The 20,433-nt window shown below is 37.5% G+C and overlaps 1 protein-coding gene across 1 annotated transcript in view; it reads right to left on the bottom strand.

Moving 5' to 3' along the window:
* Window positions 1-12,457: 12,457 nt before the first annotated feature.
* Window positions 12,458-20,433, bottom strand: part of LOC119255169 (MOB-like protein phocein) — a 9,290-nt gene continuing 1,314 nt past the window's right edge. Inside the window, exons 2-6 of the mRNA XM_054699461.1 lie at window positions 18,960-19,040; window positions 18,684-18,770; window positions 16,739-16,818; window positions 14,981-15,092; window positions 12,458-14,862 (exon numbers count right to left, since the gene is read on the bottom strand). Coding sequence (XP_054555436.1) covers window positions 14,731-14,862; window positions 14,981-15,092; window positions 16,739-16,818; window positions 18,684-18,770; window positions 18,960-19,040 — 492 coding nt within the window. The 3' untranslated portion in view covers window positions 12,458-14,730. The remainder of the gene's footprint in view (window positions 14,863-14,980; window positions 15,093-16,738; window positions 16,819-18,683; window positions 18,771-18,959; window positions 19,041-20,433) is intronic.

Here is a 20,433-nt window from a genome sequence, read left to right as displayed (position 1 = left end):
CTCCCCGGTGGCGCAGCGGTTGAGCGCTGGGTTGCGAAGCTGCCCGCAGCCTCTGCAGTGCCGGTTCGATCCCGGCTGCTCCCCGGCCACTGGAGGAGGGTCCCACATGGCGCGCAGACCTCTCCTGCCGCCCGCTGCTCCCCTCAGCAGTGTGCTTCGGTCCTTCTACCTGCTCTGCTCCCCGCTCTGGCTCTGGTGAATTCTCTCACCCTCCCGCGCTTCTGACTGTACCCAGTGCTTGTATAAATAAATAAATAAACATAAATAAATAAATCTTTAAAAAAAAAAAATTATTTATTTATTATTTATACAAGCACTGGTACAGTCAGAAGCGCGGGAGGTGAGAGAATTCACCAGAGCCAGAGTGGGGAGCAGAGCAGCCAGAAGGACTGAAGTACACTGCTGAGGGGAGCAGCGGGCGGCAGGAGAGGTCTGCGCGCCATGTGGGACCCTCCTCCGGTGGCCGGGGAGCAGCCGGGGATCGAACCGGCGCTGCAGAGGCTGCGGGCAGCTTCGCAACCCAGCGCTCACCGCTGCACCACCGGGGAAGCCCTCGACATTGTGTAATTAAAGAAAAATTTTACTTGGGAAATATAAATCTTTCACCACAAATGTATATTTTGCAGATATGGGAAAGACAGAGTGAAAAAAATAAGGTAATGCACTCAGGTTCCAGCTTGAATCTAGTCACTCCCTGATCTCAGACCATCTTGTTCTACTGCTGTAGAATGAGAGGTAAAAGTGGAGGGTAGAAGGAATTCCAAGGACTCATTGGACTTCAGATACTTTTGTTGTGGTTACCAAAAGCGTGTTTTTTTAAAAAAATTATATTTATTCAACAAAAAACTATGAACCAGAGACACTTTTTGGGGGTGGGGGGCGGGAGGGGAAGGATTGGGGTCAGAATGGGGCGTTTGCAATTGTATGGGGGAATATAAAAATAAAATTTATTATTTAAAAATATATATATTTATTGAGGTAAAATTGATTTTCAGCACTGTATAGGCTTTAGGAATATAGGTTCATACCCATACAAATGTATGTTATATTCACCATAGTCCCTTGGGACCCCTCTATATTACACACACCCCCCACCCCCGCCCCACCGCGCCTTCCATTCTGGTGTCCTGTTCTCCAGTTAGATTCCAAGTGTTTGCTTTGTCTGTTCCTTTGCTGTTTTATATCCTACGAGTGAGTAAAATTATCCAGTATTTGTCTTTCTCCTTCTGACATATTTCACTTAGCATGATCTCTTCCTTTTCCATCCATGTTGTCACAAATGGCAAAACTTCATTTTTTTAATAGCTGAGTAGTAGTCCATTGTGTATATACACATCACATCTTCTTTATCCACCCATCTGTCGTGGGGTACTCAGACACTCTTAAGTTACAGGAACACTGCCATTTGGTTTGTTCAAAAACTATTATTTCAGTGGGTATGAAGGTGAAGTAGGGAAAGCAATATCGTTGCTGAAGATGCATTTATTAAACATAACAGAGAAACATGGTAAAAAAGAAAAGATTGCATTTGCTCTGAAATCTGTTTTAAAGGTATTATTAGGTATTTTGTCTTCTAATGTGAAATTTACACTTGGTGACTGCTTATTCATTCCTATCTAAGAGTAAATTACTATGAATAACATTATTCTGAATAATATCCAATTTTTACTAAGAAAGTTCTCACTGAGAAAGTTCTCACTGGCATACAGTAAGAAATTTATTACTGGTGAGGGTTAAGATCTGGCAGGCAATGCTTCCAGGCACTCCCACCTAGCCCCTTTCATTCAGTTAACATTGATAGCATGTTCAAATGTGAATGCATTCTTTATGCTGTGGGAATGGGAGTCAGGAGCCAGGATTGAGAAAGGAGTCTGGCAATACTTTTTGTCCTGCTTAGAGCCAAAAGGCTCCATCTTCCTGACTAGAGTCCCAGGTCAGGAAGAATGTGCCATTTTTAAGACCTGTCCCCTGTCTAAGAGTAAATATATTAGATTCTGCTACTTGTGTTCAATTCAATACATTTGGTGAATGAGAATAAAAACGAAGAGGGTTTGGGATCTGACATTTGTATTTGATGAATGCAATGGTGCCAATAAAAAAATGTCACTGTCACCACCACCACCACCACCACCATGTTGTGTCTGACTTGAGATCACCAAGGTGGGCCTCACTTGCTCCCTTAAACCTGCCTGAGACTCCAATATCTAAGTCGAAAAAAAATAAAGAGCTGCCCTGAGCTGCAGATATATTCTTCTCTGCCTCATGCTAAGGGGTGTGTCTTCCTATACAGACAAAGGTGTAAACAGTGGTTACATTCCATTGTAGCCCACAAAATCCAATTTAATCAAGCTGTTTGCTTTGTATGTTTGCCTTGAAAACGAATAGAAAATCCTTTCATATTTCACACATTACAGTTCAACAAACCTGTGGGCAACAAATGTCCTAAGACAAACCTTTTCTCAGACCAGCCTGGACATCAGGCTTCTGTGGTTCTTTTTCTAAGAGTTTTATAATTTTAGCTCTTACGTTTAGGAAAATGTAATCATAGTTCCCAACTAACACATAAATGAACTTCCAGCAGGGCTTCCCTGGTGGCACAAGGGGTTGTCTCAGCACTATCACCTATCACTGCTAAGGCCTGAGTTTGATGCCCTATCAGGGAGCAAAACCATATATGGTGCAGCAGACCTCTCCTTCATGCCCGCTGCGCCCCTTAGCAGTGTATTTCAGTCAATCTGCCTGTTCTGCTCCCCACTCTGTCTCTGGTGAATCCATTCACCCTCCCCACACCTCTGGCCTACACCCCAGCTCTTGTATGCATAAATAAATAAATCTTTTTTTAAAAAATGAACTTCCAGCAAATAAACTGGGAAATTACTTTCCTTTTTCTATTTACCTTTAAATCCTTGTTCAGTTTTCTGTGTCCAAGAGTATTTGATCATATTCTAATATTGATACATGACATTCTATCAGTATTAAAGAAACCTATGAAAGGAAATCTCCCCAGGAGTTTCAACATCCATATATTGAGCTGCTCCTTGAACTTTCTATTTATTTATTTATTTAGATATGTTGTTTTGACTTAAGTCCTTGACAAAGATAATGTTTCTCTGAGCCTAGAGAAACTGCTGTACCACACCAAGGTCATTGTCAGCCTGCAGTAAATGTTTCAGAACTAAAACATCCATAGCTTATCAGTCAGCATGCAGAATGTGCCAGGCAGAGGCAGTCTGAGGCAGGAGAAGAGAGGTCTGCTTGACCCAGGAAGATGTGCAGACATCGCTTCAGTATAAACCCAATCTCTGTCCTCCCTGGTGGCACAGGGTTTAAAGACAGCACTATCAAGCCCTTGCCAGCCACTGCAACATGAATTCGATCCTCTGCTGGACAGGGAGCTACCCACATGGCGCAGCAGACCTCTCCCATCTCACTTCCTGCTCCCCTCGGCAGTATATTTCAGAAGATCTGCCTGTTCTGCTCCCCACTCTCTCTGGTGAATGCTTTCACCCCCCCTCCACACACACACACCCCTCTGGTCTACACTCCAGTTCTTGTATGCATAAATAAATAAATCTTTAAAAAAAATAAATATGAACACGATTTTGAAGAGCAGAGAAAGGACATTTCAGTCAGAGAACAGCATTTGCTAAATCAGAGAGACTGGAACGCACCCATCTTTTAAACTCCTGGTTGCCAACTTTGTGTTTCAGAGAAAAGCCAGCCGGCATATAAAAGGTGAAGACAGGACCAAAGTCGCCAGCAGGAGCATTGGATTGGACACAGCCACATCACAACCTCCAGAGAGCGGACCCCTGCCTGAGGAGTGCCCTCTCTCCCCTCTAAAGAATGCTGGACAAAGGAGAGGCAGCCAGCACAGTACAGCAGCTTCTCTGGGTTCAGCAGCAGTGATAGTGTCCTGAGGGAATTAGATGATGGACAGTTTGATCAGGAAGATGGAGTAACTCAGGTCACTTGTATGTGACAGAACAGTAAAGCAACAGAAGGCCCTGTGAATAATTATTAAAATAATTGTCAACTGATTTTATTGTATTACTTTATCTGCATTTAGATAATACTCTGAATTTTTCCAGACCCAGGCTTTCCTCTAATCTGCATAAACCTTGACTCAACCTGCCAGATAAGGAATAATAACCAACATGTTTATAAATTTAGAATAATGTTTACACTTCTGTTGACTAGAACATCTATTTAAACAGATGTTTCATAAGGTTATTAGCCAATAATCTATTTCAGCTTCTCATGAGTATACAGGTATACTTTTATACTTTTCTTACAATTCCTGGAAAGACGACTAAATATCTCAACCAGTATTTTATTTTACCTAAATAGAAAGTTCTCAGGAAGTTAGACTTTTATTGAAACTGAAAAGTAATTATCTCTTTATTTCCTACACACACACAAAGGGCTAATTAATGAAATACCTATTTCCTAAATTAACAATCCAAATTTTGTCTTTAACTATGGAATGTATACACAAATCAAGCTCATATTTGTTAAAATATTCTTTGAAAATAATTCTTGGTATGTCTTTGCTTTTAAAGAGTCAACATGTCATCAACCCTGTACTGATTGATTGAGCTTAAACTTTATTGCTTCTAATAATAACACAGAAACAGAGCAAAGCAGCATCCCTTAAATATTCAATATAAAATCCCACAATCCCAACATTTAAAAACCTGATATTGCAAATAGGATGAACAGGGAAACCATCAACTTTAAATGGAAACTGGAGTCTTTTACATCTATCTAGATTTGGATTATGCTTTTATTTTGATTGCTAAATCTTGAAGAATGTGGAAGCCCAGAATTTTCAGTCCTGCCAGAGTAGAAATGTCCTCATAGCACACTCGAGGTATACAGCAACCTGTCCCATCTATACTTTTCTTTCTTGCTAATAGGGATGTGTTTGCCTTTAAGAGGTAAAGATTAAAATTCTACAAAAGAGGATTTTCATTTATCTTTAAGAAATAAAGATTAAAATTTTACAAAAGAGGATTTTCATTTATTAAAGGCTAACTTTCAAGTGTGGAAACATTCAATTTAAATACAACTGACTTTGCCATCTATGAATTCAGCCTATTATATATTTTTATTAGCTTTGGTGTTGACAATATAAGATCATTTGAATAATAAATGTCATTTGTTATTGGCCTATCATTTTATTGAACATAAATATTCATGTTTTATATGTTTGTCAGATATGTATCACATGTGATCAAATATATAGTATAGTTATCTAAACCAATCTCCAAGAATTGTTGATAAGATTAACATGGAATTATTCATACAGAAACATTACCTTTATAGTCATAAAGGAACTTAGGAATATTCTGCTCAGTATTATTCTCTGGAAATAACTGTCAACAATATCTGCAGAAATATTTTTTTGTTTTGGTTTTCTAGGTAAACCTGAGTTTCATATTCTAGAATTACAGATTTTTGGTAGAAACAAGCATTACTTCCGGAGCCCATAAAATGCCATTAAATTATTTACTGTGCTCACAAAAATCAACTGTTTTGCACAGTGCCAGGATCTACAAGTCAGTATTTGACTAAGGGAAAATCAGGAATAAATCAGTCACTTTAATTTTTTTTTAATTTGTGTAAACAAACTTACTTTCTTTTTATAGTTTGTCTTTAATCTGTGTTCTTATTTTAAAAGTTTTTCATTAGCATAAGCTTAAAGTCATATCCTCAAAATCTATTCATAATCATTTATTCCAACAATTATCCTTAAATCACATGGCAAATTTGTGTTAAAGTGAATAATAAATAAGTGGTTCTAGATCATTTTAAGTATATATACACATATAAAGTTCTGAGTTTATTCTTAAAAGTAACAAAACTTGGATTCTATATGCCTAAGGAGTTAAATGTGACTAACGTTATCGTTACCCACCAGTTGCATATTCATTTATTTTCATAACACTGTATAACTCCTTAGGGACTTGGGCATGTGGATTTTTAATACCTATAAATTAAGACAAACAGTATCATGACCACAGAGATGGTGCATTTCTCTCATTCCCCTTGGTACAGCATCTGTGGTACCTCTGCCTTAGGTTTCAATAACCACTTAGTTTCGTCCTATTTGTTTTTGCTCATTTTGGTTTTTTTTTTTTTGTTTGTTTGTTTGTACAGAAGAACTGGTGATCAATCTGCCAGAGTTGTGGGGTTTGGGGAGAGGTGGTGAGAGAATTCACCAGAGACAGAGTGGGGAACAGAACATGTGAATTTAGTGAAATACTCTGCTGAGTAGCACAGCTGGTGAGACAGGAGAGGTCTGCTGCGCCATATGTGGGTTAGCTCCCTGGTAGGGGATCAAATTCAGGCCTTAGCTGTGATAGGTGATAGTGCTGAGACTTAAAACCCTAGGCCACCAGGGAAGACCCCACGCTACATTTTCTCTGCTCCAAGCAATGCTTGAAAACTTCCTTTCCTCCCACTCCTCCCAAAATCATATTATTCTAAATCTTGTCATATTAACACACTGAGCTATATTTAGATGTTCAAATTAACTATACAGAAATACAGCATCAAAAGAAAATCTTCAGGGCCTCTCTGGTGGCGCAACGGGTTAAGTCTCTATGAAGTTATGGGCAGCCACTGCAGCATGAGTTGGATCCCAGCCAGGGAGCTAACCCACATGGCGCAGCAGACCTCTCCTGCCTCACCCACTGCTCCCCTCAGCAGTGTATTTCAGTCAGTCTGCCTGTTCTGCTCCTCACTCTGTCTCTGGTGAATCCTTTCACCCACCGCTCACTCCCACCCCCCCCCCCCCGCACCTCTGGCCTACACCCCAGCTCTTGTATGCATAAATTAAAAAAAAAAAATTTTAAAGAAAATCTTCATTGGGGCCTCCCCGGTGGCGCAGCGGTTGAGCGCTGGGTTGAGAAGCTGCCCGCAGCTTCTGCGGCACCGGTTCGATCCCGGCTGCTCCCCGGCCACCAGAGGAGGGTCCCACATGGCGCGCAGACCTCTCCTGCCGCCCGCTGCTCCCCTCAGCAGTGTACTTCGGTCCTTCTGCCTGCTCTGCTCCCCGCTCTGGCTCTGGTGAATTCTCTCACCCTCCCGTGCTTCTGACTGTACCCAGTGCATGTATAAACAAAACAAACAAACAAATAAATAAATAAAAAAAAAATGCCCCTATTAAAAAAAAAAAAAAACTTAAAAAAAAAAAAAAGAAAATCTTCATTGATTGCTAAATGGACAATGTAAGTATAGCTTAGAAAAGACTTACTGTGAAAAAGTAAAAGGATGTTTTAAGAGACTGTTGCCAAGATTTAGTCTCTGTCTCTAGGCATGAAACGTTAATACAGACCATTATAAAACACAACTTGTGGGCCTCCCCGGTGGCGCAGCGTTGAGCGCTGGGTTGCGAAGCTGCCCGTGGCCTCTGCGGCACCGGTTCGATCCCCGGCTGCTCCCCGGCCACCAGAGGAGGGTCCCACATGGCGCGCAGACCTCTCCTGCCGCCCGCTGCTCCCCTCAGCAGTGTACTTCTGTCCTTCTGCCTGCTCTGCTCCCAGCTCTGGCTCTGGTGAATTCTCTCACCCTCCCGCGCTTCTGACTGTACCCAGTGCTTGTATAAACAAACAAATAAATTAATAAATAAATAAATCATGCCTCTAAAAAAAAAAAAAAAAAAAAATAAAACACAACTTGTGTGTTACTCTGAAAATTTTAACTTTATGGAAACAGAATTTTCACAAAGCAACATTAAAATACAGACTTGAAAAACCATAAATTGTAAGATATTCCAAATTATTTAGAGAAAAATTGAAAATTTATAAAGATGTACTTTTTTAAAATAACTTAATTCTTCTCTCTTGAAGTAAAAAAATCCCATTTTTTTTCTCCTCCAGTAGTCTCAGTTCTAACTTTCAGAAAGCTATGCTGTTTACATACATGTTATTTGTATGTACGCTTGTTCCCAGATCATAAATGCAGTCCTTAAAAATGCTTCATTCAGTTATCTAACTGGACAGGTGCAAATATATTAAAGGAATGGTTTAAGAGAAATAAAATTTCATCTGTAGTAATGGCTTACAATTTGATTTATTCACTCAACTGGATATAGATCAGACTGAATCTTTACAAGGTGATGATTTGAAACTTTATATTTTACATTAAATTATTTTATGCATAAACACAGAGGACCTGGGCAAAGCGATATATGCAATGTGCAATTCAGATTCAAAGAGTACATTAGGGTCCAGTTTGAGAAATCCAGCAAGTTAGTGGTTGGTAGTATAGCAAGCTCTGGGGCAAATGGGTAGACTGTGAAGTTTTTGGCTTGCTTGCAAATTAGCTAGAGAAAGCTAAAGGCAAATGGGATTTTAGCCAGTTGATGACTGACCTATTTTAAATTTAGAATTGTACACAGCACGGGCTGTTATACTCTGGCCAAGATCACAGAACTGATTAAGACATGTCCTGGAAACAAATCAGGGACTTTGGAAGTCACTGAAGATAGTCTACTTAGTGTATCACACACTGATGAACCAAATACTCTTAGATGAAAATTTCACACAAACTCTAACCTCCCAGAGATTCAATGACTACAATGTTAAACTCTGGCTCAAAGAATTTTTGGGCCCAACTAGAGATCCCATCTAAAAGCCAATTTAATTGAATATTTAAAAAACAGTGGCTTGATGGTCATCTTTATATAATAGTACTGGTACTAAAGAGAATTCCTATGGGGGGGGGTAAGGAAAGGATGGCTTCCTGGATCCAATCAGATAAACTTTTCTCTTTTCTTTAACTCTTTACATTAACTTCTATACCTTTCAAGAATTTGAGGCGCCAGTTCTATACTATCTGTGGGGATTCTGGACATTTAATTTCTGTGTCCTAGGTTTGTTGTTGAGGTTTCTGTCTTTTTTTTTCAATCTGTAAAATGAGAGAATAGGAAGTGGCAGGCTTTCCTCAATTATCTCCAAGCTTCCTTTTCTGGCGCAAAATAATTTTTATCTTTTCCTTGGCATTTGTTAAATGCCAGCACAAGTGAGTCTTTTTAGTTATGCTAAAAGATTGCCAACTCTTGATTTAGATTTGCTTTCCCAAATGATTCGAGTGATAATATGAAGGCTGGGTTCATTAGATATACTGCCCCCAAACAGAAAATTTTGTTCCTCAGTCTAGAATATACTCAACAAGATTATATGAATGTTCCCTAAAGATTCCAGACCAGCTGGTATGGTGCATATTCGGAAATAAAAACAAAACTGTAATTTCCTCCATACCTACCATACCCATCTGAGATGGAATTGTGACAGAAGCCTCTTCACTTTGGAAGAAAGCAAAATATTACACACCTGTTAGAATATATCTGATTTCCCTCAATCAAATTAAACCAAAACATAAAAGGGTTATCATCCTCAATGTTAACACTGAGGTAAAAGGTCCTTATAAATAGTAATTTATTCATTTAACTATAAAACAAGGCTTCTGAATTCCATCAAATTGTGGGACTCAACATGTCTTGACATCAACTTTAAAAATGAAAGAGGACCTCTCTGGTGGCGCAAGGGGTTAAGATGCAACCTATGAAGCTATTTGCAGCCACTGCAGCATGAGTTCGATCCCCAGCCAGGGAGCTACCCACATGGCGTGCAGACCTCTCCTGACTTGCCCGCTGCTCCCCTCAGCAGTGTATTTCAGTCAGTCTGCCTGTTCTGTTCCCCACTCTGTCTCTTGTGAATCCTCTCACCCCCCAAACCTCTGGCCTGTACCCCAATTCTTATATGCATAAATAAATCTCTAAAAAAAATAAAAAAGATACTCTGAAAGGCAGAGGGTCAACTGAGGAATCCATCTCTTTTCCTATTTTGCTTTATGTAGCTTTGGTCATCCTCTGCAATACTGGGAGAAGCTCCTTTCCCTAGGAAATTACCTTAAAGAACAATGTTATCTCTACCACCAGATTTATCTCTGGAGAAAACATTGGCTACAACCATACGATTTTTTGGTTTGAAGGAAGTATACCCTTCCCCCCCCCTCATAAATTTCCCATGGTTTCTAAAAAAGCACTCGAAGAGTCATTCCAGCAAAGTTTAAAACCCAGATTCAGGCTTTCCCATTCTCAATCAGTTGTCAGTTTCAACAGGTAGAGCCTAGGAACCCACAAACTCTCCCTTTGTTTTATTTACAAAGAGGTCTGGAAAATATTCTTCCACCCCAAGTTCATACAAAGTACTTAGCTATCAAAAGATCAATACAAGGCCCCCCTGGTGGTGCAAAGGGTTAAGTTTCAGCACTATCAAGCTACTCCCAGCCAGGCAGCTACCCACATGGCGCAGCAGACCTCTCCTGACTCATCCACTGCTCCCCTCAGCAGTGTACTTCAGCAAATCCCCCTGTTCTGCTCCTCTCTGGCGAATCCTCTCAACCCACCCCTGCACCTCTGGCCTGTACCCCTAGGGAGGGCATGGAAAATAGTAATCTGCTCAATTTTTTCTATCAGACTTAAATGAAGCAAGTGTGTGTGACTGGGAGGCACAAAGTAAATACAGAAAATTCAAAGTACCACTATCAGTAAGAATTAAAGTGCTTCCCTGGTGGCGCAACGGTAAAAGCACAGCACTATGAAGCTATCTGCAACCTCTGCAGCAAGAGTTCAATCCCCCAGCCAGCCAGGGAGCTATCCACATGGCGCAGCAGACCTCTCCTGACTCGTCCACTGCTCCCCTCAGCAGTGTATTTCAGTCAAGTTTGCCAGTTCTGTGTCCCACTCTGTCTCTGGCAAATCCTCTCACCCCTTGCAGGCCAGGCCTATACTCCAGTTCTTGTATTCACAAATGAAAAAAAAAAAAATCTTAAAAAAAAAAAAATATATATATATATATATACACATTTTCTTCTAGATGGTGATACTAATGAAAACCAAGAATATTTAAAATCAGCAAATTGTTTTACATTGTATAAGCATGTTCCTTTGGCACTGTCACAAAGAGAAAATCCTATAATCTAACATAAGCTACTATTTTTATGTGACTATCTTTGTTATACAAGACACAGGTGGCTTTCTTGAGGTCCACCTGAAATAAAATGTTAAACATATTATATACAGAATTATAATCTGCTTTTACCAAGGTTTATAGCAGCAATCAAAATCAGGATAAAATTTTGATGTCATTAAAAAATTATCTTGGGCCTCCCCGGTGGCGCAGCGGTTGAGCGCTGGGTTGCGAAGCTGCCCGCAGCCTCTGCTGCGCCGGTTCGATCCCCAGCTGCTCCCCGGCCACCGGAGGAAGGTCCCACATGGCGCGCAGACCTCTCCTGCCGCCCACTGCTCCCCTCAGCAGTGTACTTCGGTCCTTCTGCCTGCTCTGCTACCCGCTCTGGCTCTGGCGAATTCTCTCACCTTCCCCGTGTTTCTGACTGTACCCAGTGCTTGTATAAATAAATAAATCTTTAAAAATATATATATTTAAAGAAAAATTACTATCTTACTAATTTTGAATGATGTTATAATAACCCTCAAATCATATCAGACACCAAATGGACATATAATCTTCTTGGATGTAAATTCAGGATGTTGATTATCTCCTGATGTTATCATTTTGAATACTCAGTATTTGCTTTGCTTATTACATTATGCTCCACACTTAATATGACGCTTTATATACTAAGAAAAAGAAAAAAGATTCAATAAATAGCAGAAAAATCAAATATATGAAGTACCGCAATTAGATTCCAAGCACATATAAAATATCTGTGCTTCCCCAAATGTTAACAGTGAGGCATCTCATTCACCTTTTTAGACAAATAATCTAACCCACTAATAGATTACTTGATAGTTTTCTGGTTTTATAAACTGCTCTATAAAATATATTCCAGGAAACATTGGGATATTTGACCATCTCAAACAGTTAAACATGTGTCAATATATCTGTAGTGTCTGTTATCTCAAAACAGTTAAACATGTTGTACCAATATATCTGCAGTGTCTGTTAACAATTAGCTGCATCCAAGAAATGAAAATCAACTTTTACTAAAACACTTGCATAGCATGGAAGAACTACGCTAAGAAATGTTTAGCAAATTTAAGAAGTATTAAAAAATAAAATATAGCACTTAACTGTGTAAACAAAACTACAGAAGTATTGTAGTGGGGAAAAAAGTCATCACTAGAGAGGTAGGGCAAAGTACCTCTCTAATGAGGTACTCTAATTAAAAATAAATATCCTGAATTTATATCCAAGGAAAAAATTAGTTCTGTTACAATAAATCTGTTATCAGTTAGTAAATATGTTGATAACCATAACACAATCCTTGTTAACAATATAGTCATGGATTTTAAATTTTTTTCTGACATTAAGAAGTGTTAACTTGTTAAAAGTTTAACTGAAGAACTTCTACAAATACCTCAAGACAAAATAATTTTTTGGAAAAAAATTGAACTTTTGGATCTACATAAAATAATCCAAACAAAAAGCAGGCTCTAAATTCCTTATAGAACAGTACTATGTTTTCTATTTCCCCCTTTTCACTTAACTCATAAACCAATGGTGTGCAGGGCTCATTAAGTTTTTTAATATTGCTTAGGTACATAAGTGTATAGTTTCAAAATTCTACTAACAGTATTACAGAGAAAGTTATTATTTCATTTAGGTCTTAACTAACATAGTGAGTCAACTCCACAATGCAATGAATAGGAATGAGACCAATATGAATACAAAAAAGCAAGACTACAAGATGATGCTTTCTTTTGGGGAATTTTTTTTTTTTTTTTTTTTTATGATCAATTCCAAACACACAGTACAGGGAAGATGGAATGAATAAGAAAAAAAAAATCTTATGTTATTTCCCCATTAACACCAAGCCATATTATTCAAAATGTGTTTTAAAATACTAGCTACATCATCAATCCCAGCTACTGCTGTAGTTCAAATGCTCGCTAATAGTTAAGCAACAGAAATCCATTGTGAGACACCAGAGAGAACACCTACATTGCTATATATCATTTATTAACTTAGAAGTTTAGTCTCTCAATATTTAGCAAGTTTGCGTAAAAATTACTATACCCATTGGTATGTATAATGACATTAATATAAATGCATAATTTCAAAGTCAACATTCCTTTCACTGTGAACATAAAACTTCTTTAAAAATACTTGTAGGTTGGGAACAACTGGCTGCTGGGATAGCACTGTTCAAAGTCAAATAAACTTGCAGGCCTGGAAAGATATAAATGTATATACACTCTCAGTATGCTACTATCTCCTACATTATTGCTACACATAGTTGTATCATAAAATGGTATAAATTATTTCCTCAAATATGAAAAAGAAATCAAGATGAATGAATTTTTATCTTGACTTAAAAATAATCCCTTTAAATGTAAAATTTCCTTATGTTTATTTAATCTTCTCGAGAAAGATTTAAATATTTTCTTCATGACATGTACATTTATTTTACCCTATCTTAGTGCCTCATTACAACCAACTTGGCAATAAGCGCTCCAGTGCTTTGTTAAAAATTGCATTCAGCATATCATAAGATTGTAAAATATGCAGCTGAATTTCTCAAGACAATGAATTATAACAAAGTCCAAAAGTTGTATGACCATCAACCTGTATAGTATTGCCAAAAAAAAAAAAAACAAAAAACAAAAACCCTCATATCTACATATAATTCAAACATAAACTTTGTGGTGAGAAGGTATAAAATAAATACAGTATTTTTCAACTCTATTTAAATGCTGCCTAGATGATTAGATGAAAACGATTAATATTACTAACAGAAAGAGTTAAACTATATTTAAGAATATTTTCCAAGTAGTTAGAATAATTTTGCAAAACAAAGATAATAAGCAAGAGCCTATACCAAAACATTTCTCCTGTAGTGTAATGTAATTGTTAATGTGAGGTATAATCTGTAAGCGATTAATACAAATATAAATAGGTGTAAGCCACTACCAAATCACAGTCTGGTGAAAAGCTTCTCAGTTAATATAGTTTGGTGGGGAGGGATGGTAAGGAATAGGAGAAGGGAACCACAGGGCAGATTTCCAGTGGGAATATCATTTACGTGCCTTATCATTATCATCACTTAGTATATAACAATTCATTGCTGCAGAAAGGTAAATCCTTTCAAAGTGTGCTGGTCTAGAATATACTTTATATAGCACAGTAAGATTAAGTACTGCTAATACTTCATTTGCATTTATATTTTGATATACACATTTATGTAGATAAAAACTACAACCAGAACTTTAAGACTTTTATCTCACTTTTGAAAACTCAACTGTTAAGGTTGAACTATGTACTACAGAATGTGCTAAAAAATCTAAACTTGGTAAAACTAAAGGAAAAGATTACTATTTCTTTAATAAATGGCTTGTGTGAAACCTCAAGCTCACTCATCTCTTTATTGATGGGTTTATATGATGAGGATTGTGATCCAATGATTGTTTAGCAGCAATTTTACCAAACTGTAAATTCTTTTATTAACAGGCATTATAAACAGATAATACTAATCTTATTTAAAAACCATTGAGTGCCACACTGGTGAATATACAGTTCATGAATAACTTAAAAAGTATTTCCCATTTTAAAAGGCAATACACAGCATACAAAAAAACCTATACTAAACAAAGAAGCTATAATATGAATACATGATTGAAGTGTTTAAAATGATATATATACAGTACATAATTAATGTTAATTATGTGATCAGTACATTTTTCTTTTTTGATTCCCTTCATGCTTCACTTTCCCCAGAAACTGAATTCTGAACTTCCTCTTCTAAAATTGGTACAATCAGGTTATCCTTGGACATCAAATTGTATTTCATCACAAATTTAGTAAACCGATGACATAAAAATGTTTCATTCTGTAAAGAGGAAGAAAAAGATGTTATTTTCATTTACTATACAAAATCAAAAGTCATTATAATATCAACATAGATTATTCTGATAATGCTATCAAGACAATTAATGAAATATACTTACTTCATATTCATCAAATATCTGCCGGTGATGAAAATAAGCATGTGAAAATATTCTGTAAATCCTACGGCATACTGATCCTAGTTTTGCTACAGATGATTCCTTTATACTAACCCTAGAAATAGAAATCATAGATTAATAAAGCTAATCAGATCTCAGGAACAATGTAATCCAATCTCCTCAATAAGGGTGGAAGCTGACAGCTACGGAAAATAAGTGACCAGTTCAAGTCACAGTACTAGTAAGAGGTAAGGGTAGAACTAGAACCCCCACCATTTACTTTTGGGGCAGTGTTCTTTCTACCTATCCACAGCAACTGAATTAAAGTCAGTATTACTGTTTTAAACTTTGTTAAAGTTTAATACAATTAAAATGAATCTTTGACAAATTAAAACTTACTAAAACATCCATTTATGACACCAATACTTTGTCCACTTGAGGTGATCAAAACTAAAAGGGACTGTTTTACTCTACAGAACTAGATCCTTTTTGAGAAATAAAAATTGCATGTTTCTGATATCCTTTTTTAAAAAAAGTGCCTCAGGATACTAAGCAAAAAAGTATTTTTTATACATTTTTATTTTTTTATTTTTTTTTTAAGATTTATTTTTTTATTTATACAAGCACTGGGTACAGTCAGAAGCACAGGAGGGTGAGAGAATTCACCAGAGCCAGAGAGAGGAGCAGAACAGCAGTGACAAAGTACACTGCTGAGGGGAGCAGCGGGGGGCAGGAGAGGTCTGCATGCCATGTGGGACCCTTGCTTAGCGGCCAGGGATCGAACCGGTGCTGTAGAGGCTGTGGGCAGCTTTGCAGCCCAGTGCTCAACCGCTGCGCCACCGGGGAGGCCCTATACATTTTTATATGCGCTCTTTGGAGTTAATGATATTCAGGAAAGAAAAGTTTCCAAATCAATCCACCTGGTAACAAATATCTTATTAGAATAAAAAGGTCAGTCACAAACCTCACCCAAAAAACATTACAACATGCAGTCTTCTTCCCACATTAAAAATATGTAGACAGGGCCTCCCCGGTGGCGCAGCGGTTGAGCGCTGGGTTGCGAAGCTGCCCGCGGCCTCTGCGCCGCCGGTTCGATCCCCGGCTGCTCCCCGGCCACCGGAGGAGGGTCCCACATGGCGTGCAGACTTCTCCTGCCGCCCGCTGCTCCCCTCAGCAGTGTACTTCGGTCCTTCTGCCTGCTCTGCTCCCCGCTCTGGCTCTGGTGAATTCTCTCACCCTCCCGCGCTTCTGACTGTACCCAGTGCATGTATAAAAACAAAACAAACAAACCAGCAAACAAATAAATAAAGCATGCCTCTATAAAAAAAAAAAAAAAAAAAAAAAAAAAATAAAAATATGTAGACAAGGACAAGGAAACCTTCAAAAATAAGTCCAATTTAGGAAAGCCTGTGTTCTAGGCGTGCTGTCTTTTAAAAAAAACATTGACCTTAACTATCATCACAGAGATTCAAGTAAGCAAATTTGTAAACATTCCAACTTAAGGTGAAAAGGAGAGGCTTGGAGAACAGCAAACAGCAGCCAGCACTACACTTGACTGAACTGACCTGTGTACTTTGGGAGCCAACTTCTGTTACTTTTAATCTAACTAACCTAATTTCAAAACCTGCGTAAGTTCTGAACAAGCCAAATATAAAACAGCTAAAAAAACAGAAAAGTTTAAAGAATATAAAGCATTAACCAGAATATTCTATTACATTAAATCCTAAAAGTTTTAAGACCTTGTTTAAGAGTTTTGTTTACCTGCTGGGAAAATATTTATTGCTATTCAGAAGACATGCAGCACCATCAAGTGTGTGTCTAGTATAGTCTATAGCAGGACACTATAAAAGAAAGGATAAAAAAATGCATCAACAAAGAGCTCCTCTTAGATTAGGCCTATTAATATACAGGTACCTTCCACCCCCATCCAAAAGCAGACTGTTCCTTTGGCATGATATCCTAGGTTATTTTTTGGGTCTGACAACTAACAATGTACTTAGAAGAAAACCTTTTGAAAAAGACGGGAAGAACCAAATACCTAAATCTAACCAATAAATGAAGAACCAAAACTACAACAAAAAAAGAAAGAAGGAACTGAGGATAGTCAGTTTGCAGAGTATGGCTTCTTCCCAGATCTTAAAATGCTGCAAAGATAAGAAAATTCTTCAAATACAAGCAGTCCAACTTAGGAATGTCTGCTCTTTTAGCCATGCTGTCTAAGAGGAGTCTGGTTCTATCACAGAGATTCAGGCAAGATGGTATAATTCAAGTGAAAATAATGCAGCATCTTTACTATTTACCCAAATGAAACTAGCCTTCCTAATTCAGTTTCCTAGTTGCAGTTATCATTGTATTCACAATACCATACAGCCAGTTTTAGCAAATTATGAAATTGCCACATGGATTTTTCCCCAGATATAAAACAATACACAATCTTAATATTACTTCTATTTATTAACACAAAAAAGTAACACCCTGAATGAAGTCTTCCTTCCAAATAAGTACTAACTGAGAGTACTTTGGAGAATTACCCTTTTTAAACAAAAGAACAATATTGATTTTGTGGCCAGAGTCACTTGTCTTTAAGCCATAGTATCCCCAACTCAATATAATGACAATATGAATGTCTTTAATTCTATAGAACTGGCATAACCAATTATTTTCAACAAAGCAGTGGCAAGGGAAAGTAATTACTACAGATTAAAAGAAAATGCAACACACAGTTTGAACAGTTATAAAGGAAACTTTTGAGATAACTAAAAAAACTCAGTATGTACTGGGTACCAGATAATATGAAGGAATTATTTTAAAAAAAAAAAAATTCTAAAGACATTTGCCACTCTCTTTTTCTTTTCTTTTTTTTTTTTAAAGATTTATTTACAACAGCTGGGGTGTAGACCAGAGGTGCAAGGGGTGTGAGAGGATTCACCAGAGACAGAGTGGGGAGAACAGGTGGATTGACTGAAATGCACAGCTGAGGGGAGCAGCAGGTGGGACAGGAGAGGTCTGCTGTGCCATGTGGATTAGCTCCCTGACTGGGGATCGAACTCATGCTGCAGTGGCTACCAATAGCTTCATAGTGCTGAGACTTAATCCCACCAAAGAGGCCCAACATTTGCTACTTTCTATACATTTACTTATTCTGAACAAAAACTAAATACTAAATAATGAGAAAAATAAATAACTTTAAATTTGGACCAATTATGGAAAGGAAAATCGTTATGATGCATTTATAAGATAGTAATGAAATGTAAAGAAAAAATATTCACCTATAAACTTTAAAAGCTCAAAAGTAACATTTCTACTTAACTGACCAAACATCAGCTAGTAATCACCAACAGTTATTCCGATCAAAAGAAGTAAGGGAATCAAACTTAAACAGGTATAATCAAACTTAAACAGGTATAAACAAACTTAAACAGCTCATCAATTATACATTAAGTATCAGGACAATGGTGACATGTTATTTTGTGATAGTCAGTGAACCGTAAAGCAAATTCTAGTCCATACAACCACCCAATAATGAAAAATGACTCTAATCTAAGGAATCCTAAAATAGTACTATGAAAATAAACTTGCTGCAGTATCTATAAACCAAATAGCAAAATAAACAATGAACTAAAAACCCTAAAAATTGTCTACTATTGTCTTGGAAAGATTTAGGTTATGATGATTTTATTAGTCATTCTATTTTGTGAATTCTCACCTCTTTTGGAGTTTTATGAGCTGCACAAAGAAAAATCCATTGTTCAGTTGCTGTCATCTGAGTGCATGTATCTGGATGGCATTCACTCTGTTAAAAAGTAGTATTTTTTAATAAGTAAGGTAATAATGAAAAAGCTCATCATTTGGGTTGGAACATTTCCATGCAAAACACTAGCAGAAAATACACATTTTAGATTAGTCTTTATAAAACACATTAAGTTACAAAAATGGGGGAAAAAAATCAGAAGTTTACACTGTAACTTAAAGAAAACATTACCTGAAGTTTAACAGCAAGTCCATTTAGTTCAAGACAGAATTGCCTGAAAATAGATATATAAATGAAAAGTGTTATCGCAGTCTATTTTAGAATATTAACTATAAAGGGAATCTCACCACCACCACCACCCTTCCTTCCTCATTCACATTATCAACACCAATTGTATTGATACAGCACTTCTTGCAAAGACCTATATGTCAAAACACAAAACCAAAAACTAACAATTCTAATAATATGCATTATCAGAATTATTAAGTTGATTACTCTTATATGCTGGAATTGGTACAATTTTTCTGGGAAGTAATTTGAAATATTCCCCAAGAAGCTTAGGAAATATAATATTTAAAATAAGTCATTGTCCTGGGCCTCCCTGATGGCGCAGCAGTTGAGCCCTGGGTTGCGAAGCTGCTCGCAGCCTCTGCAGTGCCAGTTCGATCCTCGGCCACAGGGCAAGGGTCCCACATGGTGCGCAGACCTCTCCTGCCGCCTGCTGCTCCCCTCAACAGTGTACTTCGTTGTACCGCTCCTCTCAGCAGTGTATTTCTGGTAAATTCTTTCACCCTCCTGGAGGAGGTACTGACTGTACCCAGTACTTATATAAATAAATCTTTAAAAAAAAAAAGTAATTGTCCTAAGAATATATTCTAACAAAATAATCAGAACTGCATGCAGACATGTAAAGATGGTCACAAAAAACAAGATATACATACAAGAAATTTTTGAAGCATTCTAAATGATTAATAATTTAGAGTAGTAAAATGTTGGTATAAACATAAAAATACAAAGTACATATGCCTATATTCACTGTAAGATTCTAGTTATGTAAAAAAAAAAGTATATATTTATCTATATCCAAACAGTACACAGAAAAAAAGACTAGATGTTTATACATTTTCCAGGTATTGTTCTGATTAAAACAATATGCTCCTCATAAAAATTTCAAAAAAACAAGTATAAAATGTATAAGACAAAAATCCTCCATAATCCCACCACCTCCTTCTAAAAGGTAATTACCATTTACATGAAATTTTGATTTTCTATGGACAGCTTAAATATATTGGGATCATATCATACATAATTTTCTGACTTGCTTTTGTCCCTTAACAGAGCTTGAGTATTTTAACTCAGTCCTCACCCTCTCCCTCCACACACACTGTTTATTTTTTGTTTATTTTTTTATTTATTTATGCATACAAGAACTGGGGTACAGGCAAGAGGTGTCGGGGGGTAAGAGGATTCACCAGAAGCAGACTGGGGAATAGAGCGGCAGACTGAAACACACAGCTGAGGGGAACAGCGGGTGAGTCAGGAGAGGTCTGCTGAGCTATGTGGGTAGCTCCCTGGCAAGGGATCGAACTTATGCGGCAGCGGCTGATTGCTTCATAGGTTGCATCTTACCCCCTTGCACCACCAGGGAGGCCCTATTTATTTATTTTTGTGAAGAACTGGGGTGTAGGTCAGAGGTGTGGTGGTG

The sequence above is a fragment of the Talpa occidentalis genome, unplaced genomic scaffold, assembly GCF_014898055.3.
Source record: "Talpa occidentalis isolate TD23 unplaced genomic scaffold, MPIMG_talOcc4v2.1 talOcc4.3, whole genome shotgun sequence".
NCBI lineage: Eukaryota > Metazoa > Chordata > Mammalia > Eulipotyphla > Talpidae > Talpa > Talpa occidentalis.
The sequence above is the reverse complement of the archived record's forward strand: the minus strand, read 5'-3'. Positions and strand labels throughout refer to the sequence as shown.